General features: G+C 44.3%; 2 protein-coding genes across 4 annotated transcripts; both read right to left on the bottom strand.

Annotated features, from left to right (window-relative positions):
• Positions 1–863: 863 nt before the first annotated feature.
• On the bottom strand, positions 864–7,713 carry LOC117042540 (zinc finger protein 14-like; the record flags this gene model as incomplete). The annotated part of the gene is made up of 2 exons (XM_033142081.1): positions 7,638–7,713; positions 864–2,506 (listed from the first exon to the last, which is right to left on the bottom strand). A coding segment is annotated over exon 2 (1,560 nt), but the record flags the coding sequence as incomplete, so codon positions are not given.
• A 5,400-nt stretch (positions 7,714–13,113) lies between these two features.
• LOC117042669 (oocyte zinc finger protein XlCOF6-like) lies at positions 13,114–25,036 on the bottom strand. 3 transcript variants are annotated; one of them, XM_033142260.1, is made up of 4 exons: positions 24,990–25,036; positions 15,596–20,186; positions 14,252–14,326; positions 13,114–14,107 (listed from the first exon to the last, which is right to left on the bottom strand). In XM_033142260.1, exon 2 carries the CDS (start codon positions 20,101–20,103, stop codon positions 18,016–18,018), a length of 2,088 nt encoding a protein of 695 aa, XP_032998151.1. In that variant the 5' UTR covers positions 20,104–20,186; positions 24,990–25,036; the 3' UTR covers positions 13,114–14,107; positions 14,252–14,326; positions 15,596–18,015. The 3 variants fall into 3 exon arrangements, with proteins under 3 accessions (XP_032998151.1, XP_032998150.1, XP_032998152.1); XM_033142259.1 differs by having other exon boundaries at positions 13,114–14,326; XM_033142261.1 differs by lacking the exon at positions 14,252–14,326.
• Positions 25,037–26,763: the final 1,727 nt, after the last annotated feature.

Raw genomic sequence — 26,763 nt, 5'->3', positions numbered from 1 at the left:
AAAGCATTCCATAATAACCAAAGCAGATTCCACACTCCTTCTATTTAAACTGTTTCTCTTCTTTGAGTTACTGGATGGCTTGTAGACTTTCCACACTTACAGCTCTTAACACTCCGAGTCTTTTGATGGCTAGAAACACTTCCACAACAACTGAACCGCTATCCACTGTCCTAGCACTTATATGGTTTCTCCGCTGTATGGATTTGTTGATGAATTCTAAGGCTTCCACTGTGACTGAAGCTTTTTCCACACTCCATGCATTTAAGTGGTTTCTCCCCCGTGTGAGTGCGTTCATGAATTCTAAGGTTTCCATTCTGACTGAAGCTCTTTCCACTTTCCGCACATTTAAATGATTTCTCCCCTGTGTGAGTCCGCTTATGAATTCTAAGGTGTCCACTCTCAGTCAAGCACTTTCCACACTGCATGCATTGAAATGGTTTCTCTCCCGTGTGAGTCCGTTGATGAATTTTAAGGTTTCCACTCTGACTGAAGCACTTTCCACACTCCATGCATTGAAATGGTTTCTCCCCCGTGTGACAGCGTTGATGAATTCTAAGGTGTCCATTCTGACTGAACCTCTTTCCACACTCCATGCATTTAAATGGTTTCTCCCCCGTGTGACTCCGTTGATGAATTCTAAGGCTTCCACCCTTTGTGAAACACTTTCCACAGTCCATGCATTGAAATGGTTTCTCCCGTGTGAGTCCATTGATGAATTCTAAGGCTTCCACTGTGACTGAAGCTCTTTCCACACTCCATGCATTTAAGTGGTTTCTCCCCCGTGTGAGTCTGTTCATGAATTCTAAGGTCTCCACTGTGTCTGAAGCTCTTTCCACACTGCATGCATTGAAATGGTTTCTTCCCGTGTGAGTCCGTTGATGAATTTTAAGGTTTCCACTCTTACTGAAGCACTTTCCACACTCCATGCATTGAAATGGTTTCTCTCCCGTGTGAGTCCGTTCATGTCTTCTAAGGTCTCCACTCTGTCTGAAGCACTTTCCACACTCCATGCATTGAAATGGTTTCTCTCCCGTGTGACTCCGTTGATGAATTCTAAGGTGTCCATTCTGACTGAACCTCTTTCCACACTCCATGCATTTAAATGGTTTCTCCCCCGTGTGACTCCGTTGATGAATTCTAAGGCTTCCACCCTCTGTGAAACACTTTCCACAGTCCATGCATTGAAATGGTTTCTCCCCTGTGTGACTCCGTTGATGAATTCTAAGGCTTCCACTGTGACTGAAGCTCTTTCCACACTCCATGCATTGAAATGGTTTCTCCCCCGTGTGAGTCCGTTCATGAATTCTAAGGTTTCCATTCTGATTGAAGCTCTTTCCACATTCCGCACATTTAAATGATTTCTCCCCCGTGTGAGTCCGTTCATGAATTCTAAGGTCCCAACTCTGTCTGAAGCTCTTTCCACACTCCACGCATTGAAATGGTTTCTCCCCCGTGTGAGTCCGTTGATGAATTGTAAGGTTTCCACTCTGACTGAAGCACTTTCCACACTCCATGCATTGAAATGGTTTCTCCCCCGTGTGACTCCGTTGATGATTTCTAAGGCTTCCACTGTGACTGAAGCTCTTTCCACACTCCATGCATTGAAATGGTTTCTCCCCCGTGTGAGTCCGTTGATGAGTTCTAAGGACTCCACTCTGCATGAAGCTCTTTCCACATTCCGCACATTTAAATGATTTCTCCCCCGTGTGACTCCGTTGATGAATTCTAAGGCTTCCACTGTGACTGAAGCTCTTTCCACACTCCATGCATTGAAATGGTTTCTCCCCTGTATGAGTCCATTGATGAATTCTAAGGCTTCCACTGTGACTGAAGCTCTTTCCACACTCCATGCATTGAAATGGTTTCTCCCCCGTGTGAGTCCGTTCATGAATTCTAAGGTTTCCATTCTCACTGAAGCTCTTTCCACATTCCGCACATTTAAATGATTTCTCCCCCGTGTGAGTCCGTTCATGAATTCTAAGGTCCCAACTCTTTCTGAAGCTCTTTCCACACTCCATGCATTGAAATGGTTTCTCCCCCGTGTGAGTCCGTTGATGAATTCTAAGGTGTCCATTCTGACCGAAGCACTTTCCACACTCCATGCATTTAAATGGTTTCTCCCCCGTGTGACTCCGTTGATGAATTCTTAGGTTTCCACTCTGACTAAAGCTCTTTCCACACTCCATGCATTTAAATGGTTTCTCCCCCGTGTGACTCCGTTGATGAATTCTAAGGTTTCCACTCTGACTGAAGCTCTTTCCACATTCCATACATTTAAATGTTTTCTCCTCAATGTGAGTCTGTTGATGTTTTGTTATGGTTCTACTGTCACTGAAGCTCTTCCCAAACTCCATACTTTCAAATTGTTTCTCCTTTCTCTGTTCACACTCCATGTATTTAAATGGTTTCTTCGTTATTTCCATTGAACATGGCCCTAGAGAGTTCTGACTGCCTTCTCCATTGTCTGCTTTGGAGGGCGAAGGTGGGAGGAAATCCTATTTGTTTTCTAGGAAAAGAACAAAGGAATATTATGCACATCAATCAACACCTGGTCTTATTTTAACATCCCATACATTCTCTCCTGTCCTCCATATGTTCCAAATTTTTGGGAAATGGAAATGGAATAATGGCAAATAATGGTTATCCATCATCAACCCTTAATCGTTGTTAATGAAGCAGCATTATCTTAGAATACAGTTGAACTGTGTTACATACTTTTTAGTTAAAGAGGTTTCTCATAGGAATGGGAGCTGCTCTATGTCCATGAACCTATGCACTATTTATCAGGGTCCTAAGTTCACCAATCAACCTCTGCACAATAATCCTCCACTCCTTAGGCCACATTTTGTCCCCTTCAACCTCCACATCTTATCACCTGCACAGTGCTTGTGGTTGGCTGAAGGAATGCTCAGGTAAGAGAATGTTCCTGGGGTTGGACCTCCATCTGTCAGCCTTGCATTGCATGGAGAGAGCTGCAGATGCAGAAGGAAAGCAGCTTACCGTAATTTGTTCCGGAGGTCCGTTCCTAACCTGAAACCATTCTTAACCTGAGGTACCACTTTAGCTAATGGGGTCTCCCACTGCTGCCACTGCACCATTTCTGTTCTCATCCTGAGGTAAAGTTCTTATCCCGAGGTACTACTTCCGGGTTAGCAGAGTTTGTAACCCGAGGTACCACTGTACTGAAAATCCTAAGCCTACTGCCTCTAATGAAGAGGATTTAGCCAAGATTAGAGCATGGAAGCTGAAGAATAGCAAAGCCAGAATCATCATTTTAGATGGGCTCCATGATGAGCAGTTATCCATGATTGACTGCAAGAGATGATGCGTCTCAAATCTTAAAGGATTTAGAGCACATGTATGGATACACTAATTATAAGTCTAAACAGATTGCAAAGGCCAGACACACCCAGAAAAATTGTGTGCTTTAATTGTAACAAAACAAAAGGCCACAGTGCAAATAACTGTAAGGCTCCTAAGGCAAAGAAACCCCTTCATCATAAACAAGAGAAGGAAGAGAAGGGGAGATCTGAACGCACTTTGCTATTATAAGAAAAGAATTTGACTGTTCAGAATCATGAGAATAAATGTAATAAGTGGATTTAAATTCAGGAGCTTCCAGCCATTTTTCGTATAGAAGGGAATATTTTAATGACATTAATGATATTGCAGAATCTCACATTGAAATCGCAGGCGGGAATGTTGTTGAAGCTAAAGATGCATGTTCTGTGAATTTAAAATTTAATGGGAACAATGAAGCTCTGGAAACTACTGTTGAGAAAGTTTTGTATATTGCACAACTCAGTTGTAACATGCTTACTGTGTCCAGTTTGGAGAGCAAAGGTTTCCACATAACATTTGGGAATGGAAGATATAATTTGACTAAGAATGTTGAGGTGTATGTTCAAGCCAATCTAAAAAATGGCATATATGAGGTTGATCTGTCAGAGAATCAGTGCTAAGGTGTCACCCTTAAACCCGAAAGATGTGGTGGACATAGAAGGTTGGGACACGGGGACACCAACACCATTCAGGACCTACAGAGAAGCAAACTTGCAAGGGGACTGCAGGTATCAAACAGCAGCACAGCAGCAGTAAAGTGCATAAGCTGTGTTACTCAGAAAACTGTAAAACCTTCATTTCCTCCTTGCACAGAGTGGAGAAGCACCAAAGTGCTTGACATAGTCTGCAATGGACCTATGACTGTTCCCTCACTACAGAAGAACAGGTACTGGTACATACTAATATTTCTTGATGGTTTCTGGAAGTATCATGCTGCCTATTTCATCAAGGAAAGAGTGAGACAGTGGATTTCATCAAGGAAAAGCGTGAGACCTGTATTCTATGTGGTCATGGAAAAGATTCATGACCTTATATAGAATTTGCAAATGCAAGATGCACACTCAGTTGCAATGCCCATGGCTACTGACTTCCTAAAGAATCAGCAGGATTTGCAGCTATTGCCTGACAACATGGAATACTAGTCAGCAATTGGTAGACTTTTGTATCTTGTTACCACTTGTAGACCTGATTTAGCTAATGCTGTGGGAATTCTTAGTAGGAAGATAAATGCCCCCACTGAATATGACTGTGTGGGTGTGAAAAGGGCAGTATGGCGACTTCCGGCGGCGACGCCATCGCGGGCGGTCGTGGGTTGCCTCGGCAGCGAGGCGACCCAGGCTGGCCCGGCGGTTGGAGCCCCGCTACCGCTAAGCGGGGCTCCAGTGGGGCGTGAGCCTCTTCCCGCGCCCTGGGCTCCCCGGCGGGCCCGCAGAGGCTCCGAACCCTTCCCCCGTTCCCCCTGTAAAGGGGGAGTGGGGGTGAAGGGACAACGGAGCCGGGCCATTAGGGGACATGCCCCAACCGGGTCGGCGAAGCGGCGGCCGCCCCCCGCGGTGAGCAACAACGTTCTCCCTGCAAGGATAAAAAACAAGGAAGCCCGGTGGCTGTGAGTAGATGATTGGATTAACTTTTTGTTTTTTAACGACCCGGGAGGTTTCATGGAAAGGAAGCCTGCCTCCCTCCCTTCGGTGGATAGAAAATAACTGTTTCAAGAGACTGCTGTTACACCGATGGTTACAAAGTATTGTTTTTCTTTTTTGACAAGTGAGACTATTCTGATCTCCCTTTGGGGGAGCAAGGCGATGGAGAATATCTCTTTTTAAAATTGTGGTCTTTGCGCCCTGGCTACAGGGAAAATGGCTGCGAAAGATTGTGACTGAGTGGAAATTTACTGGTACTAAGATGGAAAAACTCTGAAATTGAAACTGAAATTTGATACCTATGCCCGCTTCTGCCATGCTGGGTTTCGTTTTTGAGTTGGTTACGAACCATGGATTGACTGATGAACAAAGGATTATCTTTTTGAGACTGGAACTGCTTAATCGAAAATTGGTGATATTGAACCGGGATATGGCAGAAAAGGTATTTCCCACAGAGGAGACTTTTCAGGACATGGCTGCACTGGAAGAGAGCCTTGGCAAAGAGCTGAAGGGGATGATTGAAGAACAGAGTAAAATGGCTTGGCGACTCCGGAAAAAAGAAACGTCCTTTGGGGGTAGCAGACCCAGGACGGAGATAAAAGAAGAATGGAATTTTGAATCGGAGAAGCTGGAAGAAGATGATCTGCGTACCCTGATGCTCTATGCAAGGACTGTTGTGGACTTTGTCTGGATCTGTGGACTTACAAGAAAAGAGAACAACTTGAGGAGTGGCTCCGGAGCAAGATGGACAAGGAAAATGGACAGAAGGGGGATAGGGTGAATTGTATTAAGGGTAAAGTAAAAATGATTTATTACGGTACCCTGAAGCCGGTGTGTCAAGACTTTAAGCTTTGAATTAGAAAAGGGATATTTTGATTTTTTTTTATTAGCAGCAGTTTAAGGGAAAGAAGATGTTTGTTATGATCTGATTTAAGAATAATATGTTAAGATATGGGGTTTTGTGATTAATGAATACGAAGTTATAATATGATCTGATTTTAGTTAAGTTAAGAAGTGGAATAATATTGTAAACTAAAAAATAAGATGTTTAAGAAGAATGTTTAGCTTTGAAGTTTTAAATGAATTTAATTTTTAGAATATGAAGTTATTAAAGTAAAATTTGGAATTGGAACCGAAGGAGAGAAGGCAGGGGAAGTCTAAGGTAAAGACTCGACCAAGAAATTTTTTTTTGTATCAGAAGAATTGTTGGTATGTTTGTATTTGTTTAGTTTTAGTTGTGGTGGGTAAGTGTTAGGTTAATGTTGGTGATGGTGTTGGATTGTTTGTTTGTTATGGAAAAATTAATAAATTCTTATAAATAAAAAAGAAAAGAAAAGGGCAGTATGGCATTTGAAGGGCACAATGAATTGTAAATTGAGGTTGCCAGCTGTTAGTAATCCTGAAAAGTTTGGGTATACTGATGCAGATTGGGCTGGATGTACAAATCCACAGGTGGATACAGTATGTATTATGTTTGGGGAGGGATTCAATAAACAACTAACAAGAACAAGAACAATTTTAAGAATAAATACACATGCTGGGGGTGTGTGTCCGTGTAACCCCACCCATTTCCATAGCAATCTTCTGAATCCCTTAAATCCCAAAGACATGAGAAATGATATACAATAGTGTGAATAACGGAAACCTGGTGGAATGGAGAGGAGTGGGGAACAGTTATCTCTGGGTAGGAACCCTTGAGATGTTTCTCCACAGAAACACAGGCATGTGGGTAAGACTGTAGTTGATAAAAGCTTCAAAGGGCGGAAATAATAAAGTGGGCAACCTCCCTTTCCTCTTTCCCCCAATGGTTGGGCACCCTATAACAGCCCCAAGCACCCGATCCAGCAGCTGATCTGGGACTTATGACAGGGCAAGGACTGGGCTTCAAGGGAGGAGAGGGTGGGTGTATTCGCAGGGATCTCTCCCTGGACGACTTGAAGTCATGGCAGATTCCTGGGCAGGAGGAAGAAGTCAAGGTAGGCAGACCCCAAGTCTCTCTCTCTTTCTCCAAGATGGCTTCGATTCCTCCCCCAGAAATGCTTCCCTCCCTCCCTCAGCCCCCTAACTTCCTCTGCCCGCATCTCTCCGCCCCTGAGGGTCTCCTTTGCCCAGAGGCCCCCCCTGGCCGGCTCACCCTTCTTGCCAAATTGCTCCATTCGGAGGGGCCTCGCCAGATGAGCAATCGGGCGGGGAGGGAGACAGGATGGGGGGGTCTCTATCGCCTCCTTTAACCTTTCTATGGACTCTCTTCGGTGGTCTCTGCCCCCTTTCTCTCCCGGCCCATCGCAACCCCCCCCCCTTGCAGCTCTACCTCTTTGTCCTCTCCGGCCCTCCGCTTCCATCGCTCGCTATTCTATTCCCATTTCCTTTCCTGCAATACAAAGGGCTGGGGGCTCTGCAAGGACGCGCCCCCCCCCCTCTGGGGACTAAATGAGCAGTGCCTAAATCAGCCCCTCCCCCGCTCGACTGATCCACAGAAAGAAGGGGGAGGGGGGAGCACGGCCCTACTTTACTTTCAACCCTCCCCCCCCCCGCCCAAAAGCCTGCCCTCCCTTCCCAGCTGGCCTGGTTGCAGATTCGGGGGGAGGAAAAGCACGTCCTTCTCCCCCTCCCCACAACCCCAAATCTCACCCCACCCCAAAATAATGTTTGCACCTCTTTTTCCTCCTCCTCTGCACACGCGCACCTCTTCCGGGAATGTGAATGGCGGCCCCTCCCCTCCAACCTTTGCTCTCCCCCCTCCTCCAAATCTTCCTGCCTCTCTAGGAAGCGGAGCTCACTGACCCATGGGGAGGAATGGGTGGCCCCTCCCTCCCAGAACACAAAATTCTCTCCTTCCAAACCAGCTCCATTAGGCTGTCTCTTTCCTGAGAAGGTCCCAGGTTCGATCCCCAGAGGCGGCAGGGAAAGAGACCCCCCCCCTCCCCACAACCTCCGAAAAAGTCCTCCGGGGCACAAAGGAGTCACATCTTACATTCCCCCTTTGCCTCTTTTAATCCCTTGCTGGGAGAGGGGGCGGGTCCGTTCATTTTCATACCCATTTCACAACGAGGGGGAGGCAGGGCCGTAGCGTAGAGTGTCCCCGTTACAACAATTGCAACTTATTACCAAACTTAAAACCATGGAAAGACCTGGTCTGAATTGAGATACTGTATTGGATTCTTATCTCATTATACATGATACATCTATTTTTAGCCATCTCACAATCGTGAACTGGTATACCACACCTATCGGCCAAACAGCCATTCCCACCACCCTTCTGAGTAATACCCCTCCCCACCCTCTCACTTGTATATAAGGGTCTGGTGACATTTGTTTCTGTGTATCTGAAGAAGTGTGCATCCACACAAAAGCTCATACCAAGGACAAACCTGGTTGGTCTCTAAGGTGGTACTGGAAGGAAATTTTTTAAATTATTATTTTGATTTGACTATGGCATACCAACACGGCTACCTACCTGTAACCCATTACAACAGCCCTGCAATGTAAACTGGACTTGTTACACGCGTTGGGCTTGGAACATTAATTTACAACACCCTAAAAGGTAGTCGAGTGTCGTCATTACAAGCGCCTCTTAAAAAATAGGGGCTGGTGTTTGAACGAGCGTTGCTAATGAGGTGGGAGGGGGTGGATCTCAGTGTAAGAGCAGTTGTACCACCTCTTCGGCTCCCCGCTATGTGGGAGAGACCCCTTCTGACTTGCACCAGGACATTGCAATGCAAGTCAGGTAGGGGCACCAGTTCTGCTTCTGCTTCCCAGGCAAACACAGGCAGGTCTGGCTCCCCTCGCGATGGATCCTCCCATTTCCTCTGGCAGGAATCTGTGGGGCGCTCTGGTCTTCCGTATCTTTTGGTGGGGGAGAGAAAGAGAGTGAGTCCATGGAAGGGTTAAATCACGCAAGAGAGTAAGGATATTCCATAGGTCGTATTTAAGGCCAGTTAAGTTAGCCAAGATATATAAACAGAAATCAAACCTCTGCATATGTGGTGGGTGTGGGGAAAGGTTTAGAAATTCATATAAAATCACTCCTGTGGTGGATTTTCAAAATTCCAACATTGCTTTGCTCAGACAGAAATGGCCACCAGAAGGGGCACTTGAGGCCAGCCATAATCCCTTGAGCGTGTGGTCAGATACCCACTTCACTCATCTGCCCAACTGCATAGGTTTTAATGCTCACCTTCCTGACTCTAGAGTGCCAGACTCAAAACCATTAAGAGAACAATGTCCAGCCGGCCTCGGTGTATTTGGATACTGGGAGGACAGTAGTTGACTTGGCCTGGGGAGTGGGAGATTGTGGGTATCTCCTTTATCCACTTGTGAATGATGGGTTCAGCCTTTCCTGGAAAGAGCCCTGAAAACTGGCCACACCAGGTCCTTCCCCTGGATCTCAAAGGGACCCACAAAAGTCATTCTTCTTCCCAGCAGCTAATGGGTGGGAGAGCCACGAGGGACCTCCAGGACAGGACGATGTGCTGGTTTTCACCTCTTTCTCTCTTTTTTTAAAAAATAATAATTTTCATTAAACTTTACATACATTCTTTTAAATATGGATTAACATTCATCTATTATACATGTTTTTGACTTCCAACAACCCTATGTCAGGATTTTCAAATTCACCATTTTTTTACTGTATTTCCCACCTCACTGTTACTTTCTACTTCAACAATTATTATCACCTTCCAAATTTACTTCCATAATATTTCCTAAAATTAACTTTACAAAACTTCCTGCAAGCCTATTAACGTGATTTGTTGCTCACAATTGTCTTTCAAATATTTTTCAAACTTAGTCCAATCCTTCAGGAATTCCTGGTCCTGCCGGTTTTGAATTCTTCCCGTTATTTTATCCAACTCTGCATAATCCATTAGTTTCATCTGTCAGGTTTTCACCTCCTTCTGATGAGATGGACAAGGAGGAAGAGGTCATGGCACACACCCTTCGCACTTCAGAAGTAACCCCACCCCTGGCAGAGGAAGCAGTGCAGGCCACCGTCAGGCACAAGCAGGGATCTGGTAGGTTGCACCCAGGTGGCTCTGGCAAGTGAGCCCAGCTGCATGTTACAAAGGGTGGGGACAGATTCCATCCTGGTCCCAGAAGTGTGGCCCTCAGCAAGACTTTTTGGATGGAAATCTCCACCCCCTACTTTAACTATAGGGGTCAGTGCCCCATGTCCTCTAGTTGGGGTGCTTGTGATGATATGCTGCTCTGTTCTGTTTCCCACAGTCCCTGCCCTGTTCTATTCACCTTAGTCACTTGTTGAAATATTCCCCCATTCACGAGCAGGTAACTGAGCGTCCCTCTACGTCATGTCAAGTCCGGTATTGCCCATTAATGGTTCAACAGGAGGGGCCCGTGTACGTGCCGTCAGATCTAGGGATAATTCACTTGTTGTTTTTCATGTACAGATTTACATATTTTTTATAATTACAGTACTACACTTAAAATAGAAAATGCAATACAACTCACATTAGTGGAGAAAGCTGGGACTAAGTGACTTGTCTACCAAATTGTGATGTGTACACAATATAAATTTAAAGCACATTTTCTCCCTCAAAGAATTCTGGGCATTGAAGTTTCTCAAGGGTTGTTGGCAATTGTAATTCTGTGAGGGGTAAAACACAGTGATCAGAATTATTTGAGGGAAAGAATGTATTTCATTTTTTTTATTGATAACTTTGCAGCGTACAAAAAAAATGATAACAATAAGAAAATCAACTTCACATTACACACACACACACAAAACAAATTGACCCACAACAATGCAAAAACTTTAGAATCATAGAATCATAGTTGGAAGAGACCACAAGGGCCATCAGTCCAACCCCCTGCCAAGCAGGAAACACTATCAAAGCATTCCTGACAGATGGCTGTCAAGCCTCCGCTTAAAGACCTCCAAAGTAGGAGACTCCACCACACTCCTAATGTTTAGGTGGAATCTTCTTTCTTGTAGTCTGAATACATTGCCCCGTGTCGCCTTCTCTGGAGCATCAGAAAACAACCTTTCACCCTCCTCTATATGACATCCTTTATATATTTGAACATGGCTATCATATCACCCCTTAAACTTTTTTTGCCAATGGCCTTTGACCATTTTGTTGCCATCCTCTGGACACGTTCCAGCTTGTCAGTATCCTTCTTGAACTGTGGTGACCAGAACTGGACACAGCATTCCAGGTGAGGTCTGACCAGAGCGGAATACAGTGGTACTATTACTTCCCTTGAACTAGATGCTATACTCCTATTGATGCAGCCCAGAATTGCATTGGCTTTTTAGCTGCTGCATCACACTGTTGACTCATGTCAGGTTTATGGTCTACCAAGACTCCTAGACCCTTTCAACATGTACTGCTCTCAAGCCAGGTGTCACCCATCTTGTATTTGTGCCTTTATTTTATTTATTTTATTTTTTTGCCCAAGTGTAGTACTTTACATTTCTCCCTGTTAAAATTCATCTTGTTTGCTTTGGACCAATTCTCTAATCTGTTAAGGTCATTTTGAAGTGTGATCCTGTCCTCTGGGGTATTAGCCACCCCTCCCAATTTGGTGTCATCTGCAAACTTGATCAGGATGCCCTCAAGCTCATCATCCAAGTCATTGATAAAGATGTTGAATAAGACTGGCCCCAAGACAGAACCCTGTGGCACCCCACTAGTCACTTCTCTCCAGGATGAAGAAGAGCCGTTAATGAGTACCCTTTGGGTTCAGTCAATCAGCCAGTTACAAATCCACTGAATGGTAGCATTGTCTAGCCCACATTTTACCAGCTTCTTTACAAGAATATCGTGGGGCACCTTGTCAAAGGCCTTGCTGAAATCAATATAGGCTACATCCACAGCCTTCCCTTCATTTACCAGGCTTGTAATTCTGTCAAAAAATGAGATCAGATTGGTCTGACATGACTTCTCTTTCACAAACCCATGCCGACTTTTAGTGATCACAGCGTTCCTTTCTAGGCGCTCACAGACCGTTTGCTTAATGATCTGCTCTAGAATCTTTCCTGGTATTGATATCAGGCTGACTGGGCGGTAATTGTTTGGGTCTTCTCTTTTCCCCTTTTGAAAATAGGGACATTTGCCCTCTCCCAGTCTGCTTGGACTTCACCTGTTCTCCAGGAATTCTCAAAGATTATTGCCAGTGGTTCTGAAATCACCTCTGCCAGTTCTTTAATATTCTTGGATGTAGTTCATCTGGGCCTGGAGACTTGAATACATCTAAACTAGCCAAGTATTCTTGTACTACCTCCTTACCTTTCTGGGCTGTGTTTCCCCTGCTGGATCATCTACTCCATATTCTTCCAGTTGGGCATTGTTTTCTTTTTTGGAGAAGACTGAGGCAAAGAAGGCATTGAGGAGTTCTGTCCTTTCTCTGTCCCCTGTTCGCATTTCACCATCTTCTCCTCTAAGTGACCCCACTGTTTCCTTGTTCTTCCTTTGCTACAGACATACCCATAAAAGCCATTTTTATTGCTTTTAACCTCTCTAGCAAGCCTGAGTTCATTCTGTGCTTTAGCTTTTCTGACTTTGTCTCTACATGTGCTGGCTATTTGTTTGAATTCCTCTCTGGTGATTTCCCCCCTTTTCCATTTTTTGTACATATCCCTTTTAAATATTGAATCAGTTAAAAGATCTTTAGATAGCCACCCTGGTTCTTTAGGCACCTTCCATGTTTTTGTCTCATTGGTACTGCTTGAAGTTGTGCTTTTAATAATAAATAATATTTAAGAATCTTCTTTAATTCTTTATAGATCATTTCCCAAAATCCCTTCATATTTTTGCAATGCCACCATATATGTATATACATGCCAATTTCTTTGTGGTATCTCCAACATTCGTTACTTGTCCCTTTATACATTTTGCTAATTTAGCTGGCGTCAAGTGCCATCTATATTGCATTTTCATTATATTCTCTTTAATACATAATTCAGTGTAAATTTAATATCTCTTCGCCATAAATTTCCCATTTTAAACATAATTATTTCCCCCAAATCTTGTCCCCATTTTATCATTGTTTCTTTTATTCGCTCCTCCTTTGTTTCCCATTCCAATAATAAATTATATAATTTTTTACATCTTTCTTATTTCCTCCTAATAATATTTCATCCAATTTGGAAATTTCTTTCTCGAATCCTGTTTTCCTATCTTTTTGAAACCTCTGATTGATTTGGAAATGCTGCAACCAGCTGCTCAAATAAGATCTTTTATAATCTTTTAATTTTAATTTCCCCTCATTTTCCTCTAATAGATTTTTATATGATGGCCAATTATTTTCCATATTCCGTCTTTTTACCCCCTTGATTTCCAGAGGTGATGTCCACCATAGGATTTTGGGCTCAGCCTCTAATATTCCCCAGTATTTCTTCCATATTTTATAGAGGGACTTTCTTATAACATTATTCATAAAATTGCTTTGCATTCTTTGTTTTTCTTCCATTAGGTACCAATGCCATCCAAAATCAACACCAGCTCCCTCCAAATCTAATATTTCAGTATTTTTTTAACTCCATCCAATCCTTTATCTAAGTCATAGTTCAGTTGTTTGAGACTGCAGGCTTTGGGTTGCCACATGGTGTTTTCGATCTCAGGCAGGCAAGGAAGCTCCGAAAGAATTCGAGAGTCCTCTAAACACTGCCTTCCTCCTCCTGGTATTAACACCCAAAACAACCAAGGTCACGACTGACGTTATACCAAACACACAAAGATCGTAACCGGCTGCTAAAGTAATCTCAATTTTCATCAATTGTACATATAATAGATATAATATAGAACTCAAACATAATAATAGATGGGTACAACTATTCAACTGTAAATATATGACATCAACATGTGTCAATATGTATCACGAGATCTACATAAAACAGATCAAGGTCCCAAGGCAGACAAAAGTCAAGCATAGATGTAATAATTATAGTCTTGCCAGTCTGCAACATGAACGTTGCCACAGAGGAGTGTGATAGATATTGTGGAGCATGACGCAGGTTGTAGAGGCTGGCGATGACTCTGTAGTTTCGCCACTCCAAAAGATACAGTTGAAGTTGCCACGAAGAAAACGTCAAACAAAAAAGGACAAGGTTACCCAGATTACAGTCCTTGATTCGCCATAATTAGGCTTCATCAGCAACAAATACGCTGTATGTTATAAAGAAGTACATAATCAGTTTCTTAACCCAAATGTATGTTATCAACCCGCAAAATAAATACTGTTATACATACTACTCAAAGTGAATGTGCAAACACAGAACAACAGGAATATAGAGGGTAGAACAAACATACCATGTAAGGATAACTATATATAGGTATTCAACCAAGAGTCACAGGTGTTACCAATTTAGATTTTTCTGGAAAACCCTTAAAGAGACAAACAAAAATACTGTTAGTTAAATTGAAAATTGAAAATGTTTCAAACTTAAAGATCAGGAATGTACATAGAATATGCGTCAGGCTCAAAAGAGCAAAGGGGGAGAAGAGACAAGATCTGGATTATAAAAAACAGTTATAGACTATATCTGTATTAAGTCCAGCAGGATGTAACGTATTAAGTAAGAAAATAAATCTGGCTTCCGGTATTTACTTTTTAAATAAAGAGGTTTCTCACATGAAAGGGAGCTGCTCTGTGTCCATGAACCTGTCCACCATTCATCAGGATCCTAAGTTCACCATTAAGTTTTTCATCCTCTGCACCATACTCCTCCACCCCTTGGTCACATTTTGTCCCCTTCGACCTCCAGATAAAACATGCATCCCTACCCCTGAAGCTGAGGGCGGATGTAGCAAGTACTGCAGTATAACTCTACAATAGTTTGCCAACCAAGGGATCTAAATGCACACCTTTTGAACTTTGGCATGGGAGAATTCCCAACCTGGCACACATAGGACTGATATTGAAATATCAGGCTCAGTTACAGTCAAAACCTGCGTTAGCATCAAAAAAGTTCTTTTTAAAAAATTGCAGAAGATAGATCTATAGATGATGGATAGATGGATAGATAGATGGATAGATGATGGATAGATTTCCAAAATCAAGCACTGCTAGTTTTTGTTTCTATTTGTTTTCCAATGTATTTTGAATCAATAAAAAATTGGTGTGGCACAAAAAAACAAAACAAAACAAAAAATTAAAATTCTATTTAGGCTATTTTCGGCACTGCCGGGGTGGGGCCGCAAGGGCTGGCCAGCAAGGGGGGTTGACACCCTCGCTGGCCCACCCCTTGCCTCTTTGCCGAGCTCCGCTGCTGGCTGGCTTGCGGAGCCGGGGCATGGAGAGGGGCGGGCCCGTCCCTCTCCCTGCCCCAACTTGCGCTCCGCCAAGGGAGCCTGGGCAGCGGATTTGGGAGTCTTTGTAGCCTGCAAAGACTCCTGAATCCGCCGCCCAGCACCTCTTCGTGCAGCGGCTGCTCACGCAGGCACGAGCAGCTGCGGAACAAAGGGGTGCCAAATGGTTCGACCAATTGAAAAAAAAGTCTTGGGGAGTTTCCCATCATTTCTAATTTTTGTCCTTTGTGACCTGTCCATCAAAGTGGAAACTGCCCCATTAAAATCTCCCATAAATATCAGCTTATAATCCAGATAATTTAACAGCATGTCGTGGAGTTTTTTTTAAATAAAATTCTGACTTACCATCATTTGGTCCGTAGATTCCCAATATCATATATTTTTGGCCTTGTACAGTTATCTCAATCGCAACAATTCTTCCCTCGTCATCCTTAAAAAGCAGTCTTGGATTGTGCCTTTCTTTAGCATATATCACAACTCCTCTCTTCTTGACCCTGTCTGAAGAGATGAATTCTTGGCCTAATTTTTTATTTTGAAGGACTCTTCTATGTTGTCTTGTCACGTGAGTTTCTTGTAAACATATTAAATCTAAATTTTTCTTTTCCAATATATGATATACCTGGTTCCTTTTAGCCTTAGAATTATAACCGTAATGTTCCAAGTTAATATCTTTAAGGCCATATTGCTGTTTCTCTGAAAAAAAAATTCCTTCTACTCTTGGTCAGGGTTAGGTTCTGGGTCTGTTCCTCCAGCTGCGCTTCGCTGTTCCAATGGATCTCTTCTTGGTAATGGTGGTGGTAGCGTAGGAAAGTCGAGTGCAGGGTAGGGAGTCTTGTCTGTTCCTTCGAAGTCAGCTGCGTGTTTATCCAAAAATTTCACTTTATCCTCAAATGATCTAATCCTTATTCTTTTTTCTTTGTAGCTGAAGGAGAGTCCTTTAGAGCACCATTCTCGATGGCTGGGAGTCTTCTCGGCTCCGAGAGACTCCAGCGATTTCAGACAATGGGGGTTCCTGTACCCGCGCTACAGACCCCCGAATAAACCCCAGTCGAGAGTCTTGGGGACGTGGGATCCGGCGGGTGCCTTAGAGCGCCCTGTTTACTCCCCGGTAGACCCTGAAGGGACTGCTGAGAGGAGTGAAGAGGAGACGCGGCACTATGGATCAATCGCTAACCTGTCTTCGTGAAGCAGTGTAGCTGTCAGTTCTGAGCGCTTCATTCTTCCTTACAATTTGGATTTAAAGCTGGACTACCATGAGTAGAACTGATTTAAAGAATTTAAATTATAAAGAAAATTTGGCACGGGAGAGGGGTTAAAAGGGAAGTCCACCCCCCCATCTGCGGCAAAGGAAAGTAACGGCAAAGCAGCTGAAGCCGCGAATTTACTTTTCTTTCTTTAAGCATCTGCTTGAGACTGTGACTGAGATATCCCCCCCTGAAGTGCAGGGGAGGGGGGGTAAAAGAGTGTTTTCTATCCCTGTGGATTTACAAATTAATTGCTTAAAAGGAGCCGCTCACCCTCTGGATTAAAGATTCTGGGTCAGTCAGCGGGCAGCCATTGTTAAGATCAAAAGACTTGTTACTTTCGTTTCCGAACTGGATACTTTGAAGCTGTGGTGCTTGCCTGGATATTATTAAAGTGACTTTGAATTAACTTTATCTGCAACAAGGTAAACCTATGCAACGACTGGAGAAGTGCTTTAGACTCTTTTACTTCTTTTGACTCAAGTCCTCTGTCTTGGCTATAACTGTCCGAAAAGAAAGGAAACTCTGAAAACGTTGAGGCTTGTCTTGGGAGTTGGGGAAAAGATTGCTGGGAAGAGATAGACTCTATTGTTTGACCTTGAATCAGAGGAGAGTTCCCAGACTCGTTATAGACTTATTGATTTTGTTCTCAAGGCTGCGCCAAATGTCGTAATGGATGCTGGCACACCAGTAGGTCAAATTGTCACTAGGAAAAAACAGCAAGAAAGAAAGGGCTCTATGAAAGGAGAAGAGCAGATACTGGCAGCAATTGCCAGTCTGTCAGATAGTTTGAAGTCAAGTGTGCAAACACTTTCAAATGATATTAAAGAGCTGGGAAAAGATGTAAAGGAAAATACTGTATTCATTAAGCAAAATACACAAGGTATAAAGAAAATTGGGAAAGACGTAGTTGTATTAAAAGAAGATTTTGAACTAACTAAACAGCGGGTGGCAGGAGTTGATCAAAGATTGGAGTCTTTGGAAGAGGGGAAAATTAAAAATTTAGAAAAACAACAGGAAGCAGCTGAGATTGAGATTGCGACATTACAGCTGAAGGAGAGAGAACAGAATTTGAGAGTGAGAGACCAACCGGAATTAGAGCAAGAAAACTTGAAAGACTATATAGTGAAAGTGTTTGCCACCTTTTGGGACTTAGATGAAGACAGCTTAGCTGCTACAATAGTGAAGGCCTACAGATTTGGATAAAAAGGAGAAGGGGAAAGAAAGGCTCTAAGGTGGTGAATGACTGTATGCTGGTTTTTCAAAATAGAGATCAAAGAGACCAGATACTAGGCCTGCATTATAAGAAGAATCTAGTGGTACAGAATTTACCAATTATCCTCTATAAAGACATTCCGAAATATTTTTTGGACGCATTTTCTTCACACACCTTCTATTTAAACAGTTTCCCTTCTTTTACTTACTTGATGGCTTGTATTTTCTACTCTTACAGCTCTTAACACTCCGAATCTTTTGATGGCTTCAAACACTTCCACTACAACTGAACCTCTATCTACTGCCCTAGTACTTATATGGTTTCTCCCCCGTATGGGTGTGTTGATGAATTCTAAGTTTTCCACCCTCAGTGAAGCTCTTTCCACACTCCATGCATTGAAATGGTTTCTCCCCCGTGTGAGTCCGTCGATGAATTTTAAGGCTTCCACTGTGACTGAAGCTCTTTCCACACTCCATGCATTTAAGTGGTTTCTCCCCTGTGTGAGTCCGTTCATGAATTCTAAGGTGTCCACTCTGACTGAAGCTCTTTCCACATTCCGCACATTTGAATGGTTTCTCCCCCGTGTGACTCCGTTGATGAATTCTAAGGTGTCCATTCTGACTAAACCTCTTTCCACACTCCATGCATTGAAATGGTTTCTCCCCCGTGTGAGTCCGTTGATGAATTCTAAGTTTTCCACTTTCAGTGAAGCACTTTCCACACTCCATGCATTGAAATGGTTTCTCCCCCATGTGACTCCGTTGATGAATTCTAAGGTGTCCACTGTGAATGAAGCTCTTTCCACATTCCATACATTTAAATAGTCTGTCCCCCGTGTGACACCGTTGATGAATTCTAAGGTTTCCATTCTGACTGAAGCTCTTTCCACATTCCGCACATTTAAATGATTTCTCCCCCGTGTGAGTCCGTTCATGAATTCTAAGGTCTCCACTCTGTCTGAAGCTCTTTCCACACTCCATGCATTGAAATGGTTTCTCCCCCGTGTGAGTCCGTTGATGAATTCTAAGGTTTCCACTCTGACTGAAGCACTTTCCACACTCTATGCATTTAAATGGTTTCTCCCCCGTGTGAGTCCGTTGATGAATTTCAAGGTATCCACTCTCAGTGAAGCACTTTCCACACTCCATGCATTGAAATGGTTTCTCCCCCGTGTGAGTCCGTTGATGAATTCTAAGGTGTCCACTCTGACTGAAGCTCTTTCCACATTCCGCACATTTGAATGGCTTCTCCCCCGTGTGACTCCATTGATGAATTCTAAGGTGTCCATTCTGACTAAACCTCTTTCCACACTCCATGCATTGAAATGGTTTCTCCCCCATGTGAGTCCGTTGATGAATTCTATGGTTTCCACTGTAACTGAAGCTCTTTCCACACTCCATGCATTTAAATGGTTTCTCCCCTGTGTGAGTCCGTTGATGAATTCTAAGGTATCCATTCTTACTGAAGCTCTTTCCACATTCCACACATTTAAATGATTTCTCCCCCGTGTGAGTCTGTTCATGAAATCTAAGGTTTCCACTCTGACTGAAGCTCTTTCCACACTGCATGCATTGAAATGGTTTCTCCCCCGTGTGAGTCCGTTCATGAATTCTAAGGTTTCCACTGTGACTGAAGCTCTTTCCACACTCCATGCATTGAAATGGTTTCTCCTTCGTGTGACTCCGTTGATGACTTCTAAGGTGTCCACTCCGAATGAAGCTCTTTCCACATTCCATACATTTAAATGATTTGTCCCCTGTGTGACTCAGTTGATGAGTTCTAAGGACTCCACTTTCACTGAAGCTCTTTCCACATTCCATACATTTAAATGGTTTCTCCCCTGTGTGAGTCCGTTGATGAATTCTAAGGTGTCCATTCTGACTGAAGCTCTTTCCACATTCCGCACATTTGAATGGTTTCTCCCCCGTGTGAATTCGTTGATGAATTCTAAGGTGTCCACTGTGAATGAAGCTCTTTCCACACTCCATACATTTACATGGTTTCTCCCCCGTGTGAGTCCGTTGATGAATTCTAAGGTTTCCATTCCAACTGAAGCTCTTTCCACATTCCATACATTTAAATGGTTTCTCCCCCGTGTGAGTTCGTTGATGAGTTCTAAGGTTTCCTCTTTCATTGAAGCACTTTCCACACTCCATGCATTTAAATGGTTTCTCCCCCGTGTGAGTTCGTTGATGAGTTCTAAGGTTTCCTCTTTCAGTGAAGCACTTTCCACACTCCATACATTTAAATGTTTTCTCCTCAGTGTGAGTCTGTTGATGTTTTCTTATGGTTCCACTGTCACTGAAGCTCTTCCCAAACTCCATACTTTCAAATTGTTTCTCCCTTTTCTTTTCACAATGTATGTATTTAAATGGTTTCTTCGTTATTTCCATTGAACATGGCCCTAGAGAGTTCTGACTGCCTTCTCCATTGTCTGCTTTGGGGGGCCAAGGTGGGAGGAAATCCTATTTGTTTTCTAGGAAAAGAACAAAGGAATATTGCACACATCCATCAACATCTGGTCTTATTTTAACATCCCATACATTCTCTTCTGTCCTCCATATGTTCCAAATTTTTGGGAAATGGAAATGGAATAATGGCAAGTAATGATAATGCATCATCAATTTTTCATAACCCATAATCATTATTAATGCAGCAACATTATCTTAAGAATACGGTTGAAGGGTGGTATTTACTTTTTAAATAAAGAGGTTTGTCACAGGAAAGGGAGCTGCTCTAAGTCCATGAACCTGTCCACTATTCATCAGGGTCCTAAGTTCACCATGAAGTTCTTCATCCTCTGACAATAATCCTCCACCCCTTGGCCCACATTTCCCCCCCTTCTTTATTAATCACCTGCACAGCCCCTTGGCCTCAGGAGGTGCATATTAACCATTTTGGGAGACCCATCTATAAGTCTAGTGACAAGGCTTGGTGCTTGTGGTTGGCTGAAGGAGTGCTCAGGTAGGAGAATGTTCCTGGGGTTGGGACCTCCATCTGTCAGCCTTGCATTGCATGGAGAGAGCTGGAGATGCAAAAGGAATGCAGCTTACCGTAATTCATTCCGGAGGTCCGTTCTTAACCTGAAACCGTTCTTAACCTGAGGTACCACTTTAGCTAATGGGGCCGCCCACTGCTCCCGCCATCGCACATTTTCTGTTCTCATCCTGAGGTAAAGTTCTTATCCTGAGGTACTACTTCCGGGTTAGCGGAGTCTGTAACCCAATGTGTTTGTAACCCAAAGTTTCTGTAACCTGAGGTACACCACTGTATTGAAAATCCTAAGCCTGCTAGCTCAAGTGAAGAGGATTTAGCCAAGATTAGAGCATGAAAGCTGAAGAATAGTAAAGCCAGAATCAGCATTTTAGATGGGCTCCATGATGATCAGTTATCCATGATTGACTGCAAGTGTTGATGCGTCTCAAATCTTAAAGGATTTAGAGCACATGTATGGAGACACTAATTGTGCGTCTAAACAGATTGCAAAGGCCAGAGAGACACCCAGAAAAATTGTGTGCTTTAATTGTAATAAAGAAGGCCACCGTGCAAGAAACTGTAAGTTTCCAAAGGCAAAGAAACCCCTTTATAATAAACAAGATAATGAAAAGAAGGGGAGATCTGAACGCACTTTGCTACTATAAGATAAGAATTTGACTATTCGGAATCGGGAAAATAAATGTAATAAGTGGATTTTAAATTCAGGAGCTTTCAGGCATTTTCCATATAAAAGGGAATATTTTAATGACATTAATGATATTGCAGAATATCACACTGAAATAGCAGGTGGCAATGTTGTTGAAGCAAAAGGTGCATGTTCCATGAATTTAAAATTTAATTTAAATGTTTTGTATGTTCCACAACTCAGTTATAGTTTTAACATGCTTAGTGTGTCAAGTTTGGACAGCAAAGGTTTCCAGATAACATTTGTAGTTGTTTATCTCTTTGACCTCTGATGGGAGGGCGTTCCACAGGGCGGGCGCCGCTACCAAGAAGGCCCTCTGCCTGGTTCCCCGTAGCTTTGCTTCTCGCACTAGGGGAATCGCCAGAAGGCCCGCGGCGCTGGATCTCAGTGTCTGGGCTGAACGATGGGGGTGGAGACGCTCCTTCAGGTATACAGGACAATATAAAACCTGTAAAACCTTCATTTCCTCCTTGCACAGAGCAGAGAAGCATGCACACAAAAGCTCATACCAACTTGGTATCAAGGAACAGAGTGAGACAGTGGACATGTTCCAGAACTTCCTTGCAATGGTGAAGAACAAGTTCCAGAGAGCTCCAGCTATGCTGATGACTGACAATGGGGGCGAGTACTGCTCACATGAGATGCGAACTCTCCTGGCGAAGGAGGGAATTGAACATGTAACCACAATTCCCTACACCCGACAACAAAACTCCATAGCTGAGAAAAGGTTTAGGTCTATCATGAAGATGACTAGATGCATGTTAAAACATGCATCCCTACCCATGAAGCTGAGGCCGGATGCAGCAAGTACTGCGGTATCTCTCTAGAACAGTTTGCCAACCAAGGGATCTAAATGCACACCTTTTGAACTTTGGCATGGGAGAATTCCCAACCTGGCACACATACATGTATTTGGAAGTCTATGCTACTCCCACGTTCCCAAAGAACTTAGACGCAAAGCTTGACTCCTGAGAGCTAGCAGGTATCCTTGTGGAATACACATCTGGAGGAAAAGGATACAGAATAATGGACTTACAAACTGGTTAAGTGAACGAACATCAAGCAATCTACTTTGATGAGCACAAGGCTGACACTAAAAATAGTGTTGTGGATTTATGTGAGGAGTCAGAAAAAGTCCAAGATTTTGTGTACTTTCTTCATTAACCTTACCACGTACAGAGCTGTCTTCCAAGGTCATACAAGCGACGCACAAGGAAAGGAGGCAGAGGACCAGACTCCTAGCGGTACCAGAGAAGAAGAGGAGGATCTGTATGGAAAATGCTAGCAATGGAAGAGGAGGAAGAAGCTGATGCGGTCCTGGAACCACACGTTACATGCTCATCCAGAACCAACAGAAGTGTCCCACCTACTTTGCAGGGTCGCCGTTACCTCAAGAACCTTCTCCATGGGAGGAGATGCCAGCTGCAGAAGCCTGTCTCTGGAGGAAGGCAGCACAGAAGGAAATGGATGCACTGCATCAGAATAAGACGTGGACCCTTACTGACCTACCTCCCGGTAAGAAGGCCATACAAAGTAAGTGGGTGTTTAAGATTAAGAAAGGCGCAGAAGAGGAAGTGCAGCGCAAGGCTTTTCTCAATGCTATGGCAAAGATTATGATGCAGTCTTTGCACCAACAGAGAGGCACAGCGGCATAAGAATGCTTTTGAGCATTGCAGCTGCCAAGCGAATGGAAATTAGGCACATTAACATTCCAAGTGCCTTTCTTCAGGGTCAAATTTCAGAGGCAACCTAAAGCTTTTATAAACCACATGAGGGACATTTAGTGAGTAAACTGCAAAAGGGACTTTATGGAATTAGAAACTGCACAAAATGCTGATGTAGCTTGGGTACAAGCAAGGGCATGCCGACAAGTGCCTGTACAGCAAGTCAAGTAATGGACAATTTTTCATACTTTTAGCTTTGGCTGATGACTGGATTATTGCCACAGCAAATGACAGACACTATGCACAGGTTGTTAAACACCTAAGCAAAAAGGTCAAGGAACTGGGAAAGATCTGGTACTAATTCACAATCCAAGTTGAAAGAGAAGATGAGGCATTTCTTCTAAATCAATGCCAAAAGATTCATGACCTTATCCAGAATTTGCAAATGCAAGATGCGCACCCACTTGCAATGCCTATGGCTACAGACTTCTTAAAGAATCAGCAGGATTTGAAACCATTGCCTGACAACATAGGTCGGCAATTTGTAGACTTTTGTATCTTGTTACCACTTGTAGACCCGATTTAGCTAATGCTGTGGAAATTCCTAGTAGGAAGGTAAATGCTCCTCCTGAATATGACTGTGAGGGTGTGAAAAGGGGGTATGATATCTAAAGGACACAATGAATTGCAAATTGAGATTGCCAGCTGTTAGTAATCCTGAAAAGTTTGGGTATACTGATGCAGCTTGGGCCGGATGTACCACTGACTACAAATCCACAGGTGGATATAGTATGCATTATGTTTGGGGAGGGATTCGATAAAGAACTAACAATAACAATTGTAATAATAACAATTACACAGACTGTTGGGGGAGGGACCCCCCACCCATTTCCAAAGCAATGTCTCCAAACCCTTAAATCCCAAAGAGGTGAGAACTGATATAGTGTGAATAATGGAAACCTGGTGGAATGGAGAGGAGTGGGGAACATTTATCTCTGCGTAGGAACCCTTTAGATGTTTCTCCACAGAAACACAGGCATGTGGGTAAAACTGTAGTTGAAAAAAGACTCAAAGGGGGGAAAGAATAAAGTGGGCATCCTCCCTTTCCTCTTTCCCCCAATGGTTGGGCACACTATAACAGCCCCCAGCGCCCAATCCAGCAGCTGATCTGGGACTTGTGGCAGGACAAGGACTGAGCTTCGAGGGAGGAGAGGGTGGGTGCTTTCGGGCTCCTGTTTGGGGATCTCTCTCGACTTGAAGTCAGGGCAGATTCCTGAGCTAGAGGGAGAAGTCAAGGCAGGCAGCCCCCAAGTCTCTCTCTCTTTCTCCAAGACGGCTTCGATTCCTCCCCCAGGGATGCTTCCCTCCCTCCCTCAGCCCCCTAACTTCCTCTGCCCTCATCCCTCCGCCCCTGAGGGTCTCCTTTGCACAACGCCCCCCCCCCCCCGCTCACCCTTCATGCCAAATTGCTCCCATCTACAGGAAACCGTTCGATGTGCAGCCGGATTAAATGGATCGGGGCCTCTACAGAAGTGAGTTGTTCTTCGGGGAGGGGAGTCTCTGTCCCCTTTCTCTCCCCGCCCATCGCACCCTTCCCCCCCCCTGCAGCTCTACCTCTTTGTCCTCTCCGGCCCTCCGCTTCCACCGCTCGCTATTCTATCCCGATTTCGTTTCCTGCAATACAAAGGGCTGGGGGCTCTGCAAGGACGCCCCCCCCCTCTGGGGACTAAATGAGCAGTGCCTAAATCAGCCCCTCCCCCGCTCGACAGATCCACAGAAAGAAGGGGGAGGGGTAACCCTCCCCTACTTTCCTTTCATCCCCCCCCCCCGCCCAAAAGCCTGCCCTCCGTTCCCAGCTGGCCTGGTTGCAGATTCAGGGGGGGGGGGAAAGCACGTCCCCAAATCTCCCCCCATCCCAAAATAATGTTTGCACCTTTTTCCTCCTCCTCTGCAGACCTGCTCCCCTTCCGGGAATGTGAATGGCGGCCCCTCCCTCCCCTCCAACCTTGGCTCTCCCCCCTCCTCCAAATCTTCCTGCCTCTCTAGGAAGCGGAGCTCACTGACCCATGGGGAGGAATGGGTGGTCCCTCCCTCCCAGAACACACAAATTCTCCTCCTTCCTAACAAGCTCCGTTAGGCTGTTCCTTTCCTGAGAAGGTCGCAGGTTCGATCCCCGGAGACGGCAAGGAAAGAGACCCCTCCACCTCACAACCTCCGAAAAAGTCCTCCGGGGCACAAATGAGTCACATCTTACATTCCCCCTTTGCCTCTTTTAATCCCTTGCCGGGAGAGAGGGCGCTCCGTTCATTTCCATACCCATTTCACAAGGAGGGGGAGGCAGGGTGATGGCGCAGAGTGTCCCCGTTACAACCATTGTAACTTATTACCAAACTTAAAACCATGGAAAGACCTGGTCTGAATTAAGATATAGGAGCCTTATCTCAATATACAGTACAGTATACAGCTATTTTTAGCAATCTCACAACTTGCTTTTTCCTGTAAGACCACCTAGAATCATAGAATCCTAGAGTTGGAAGAGACCACAAGGGCCATCCAGTCCAACCCCCTGCCAAGCAGGAATCACCATCAAAGCATTCCTGACAGATGGCTGTCAAGCCTCCGCTTAAAGACCTCCAAAGAAGGAGACTCCACCACACTCCTTGGCAGCAAATCCCACTGTCCAACAGCTCTTACTGTCAGGAAGTTCTTCCTAATGTTTAGGTGGAATCTTCTTTCTTGTAGTTTGAATCCATTGCTCCGTGTCCGCTTCTCTGGATCCAGGTCCTTCTCCTGGATCTAAAATGGGCCCACAAAAGTCACTCTTCTTCCCAGCAGCTAATGGGTGGGAGAGCCACGAGGGACCTCCCAGGACAGGACAACGTGCTGGTTTTCACCTCTTTCTCACAAGGTGGACAAGATGGTGGCCACAGCAAACACCCTTCACATTTCAGAAGTAACCCCACCCCTGAAAAAGGATGCAGTGCAGGCCACCCTCAGGCAATCAGCGAGCTGGTGGGTTGCACCCATTTGCCTGTGTAACCAAGCCCTCCAGGTGGCTCTGGCAAGTGAGCCCAGCTGCACGTTACAAAGGGTGGGGACAGATTCCATCCTGGTCCTAGAAGTGTGGTTCTCAGCAAGACTTTTTTGATGGAAATCTCCATCCCCTACTTTAACTATAGAGGTCAGTGCTCAATGTCCTCAAGTTTGGGTGCTTGTGATGATATGCTGCTCTGTTCTGTTTCCCACAGTCCCAGCCCTGTTCTATTCACCTTAGTCACTTGTTGAAATATTCTGCCATTTACGAGCAGATAACTGAGCTTCCCTCTATGTATTGTCAAGTCCAGTATTGCCTATTAATGGTTCAACAGGAGAGGCCAGTGTACATGCTGCCAGATCAAGGGACAGTTCAGTTGGTTACAGGAGCCTTGGGGTTGCCACATGGTGTTACGATCTCAGGCAGGCGAGCAAGCTCCGATAAGAATTACTGATCCTTCTGAAGTTTTATATGTGTATGGTTTTCCCTTGGTTGCTCATGAGTAACCAGTCTGTGTCTGTCTTGTCTTTTATCAGTTTATTGGTGCAAACTATTTACAGTGCAGAGCTTCAAGGTTTCATGTCTGTCTCATCCTTCCGCAGAATCCGGGAATGGCCCCTTCCAGTGCTTACCCCAACGTAAGAGTCTCGGGATGTGGAACCCCCTCCTACCA

This window comes from Lacerta agilis, chromosome 2, assembly GCF_009819535.1.
Source record: "Lacerta agilis isolate rLacAgi1 chromosome 2, rLacAgi1.pri, whole genome shotgun sequence".
NCBI classification, from domain to species: domain Eukaryota; kingdom Metazoa; phylum Chordata; class Lepidosauria; order Squamata; family Lacertidae; genus Lacerta; species Lacerta agilis.
This window is presented reverse-complemented; position numbering and strand designations above follow the sequence as displayed.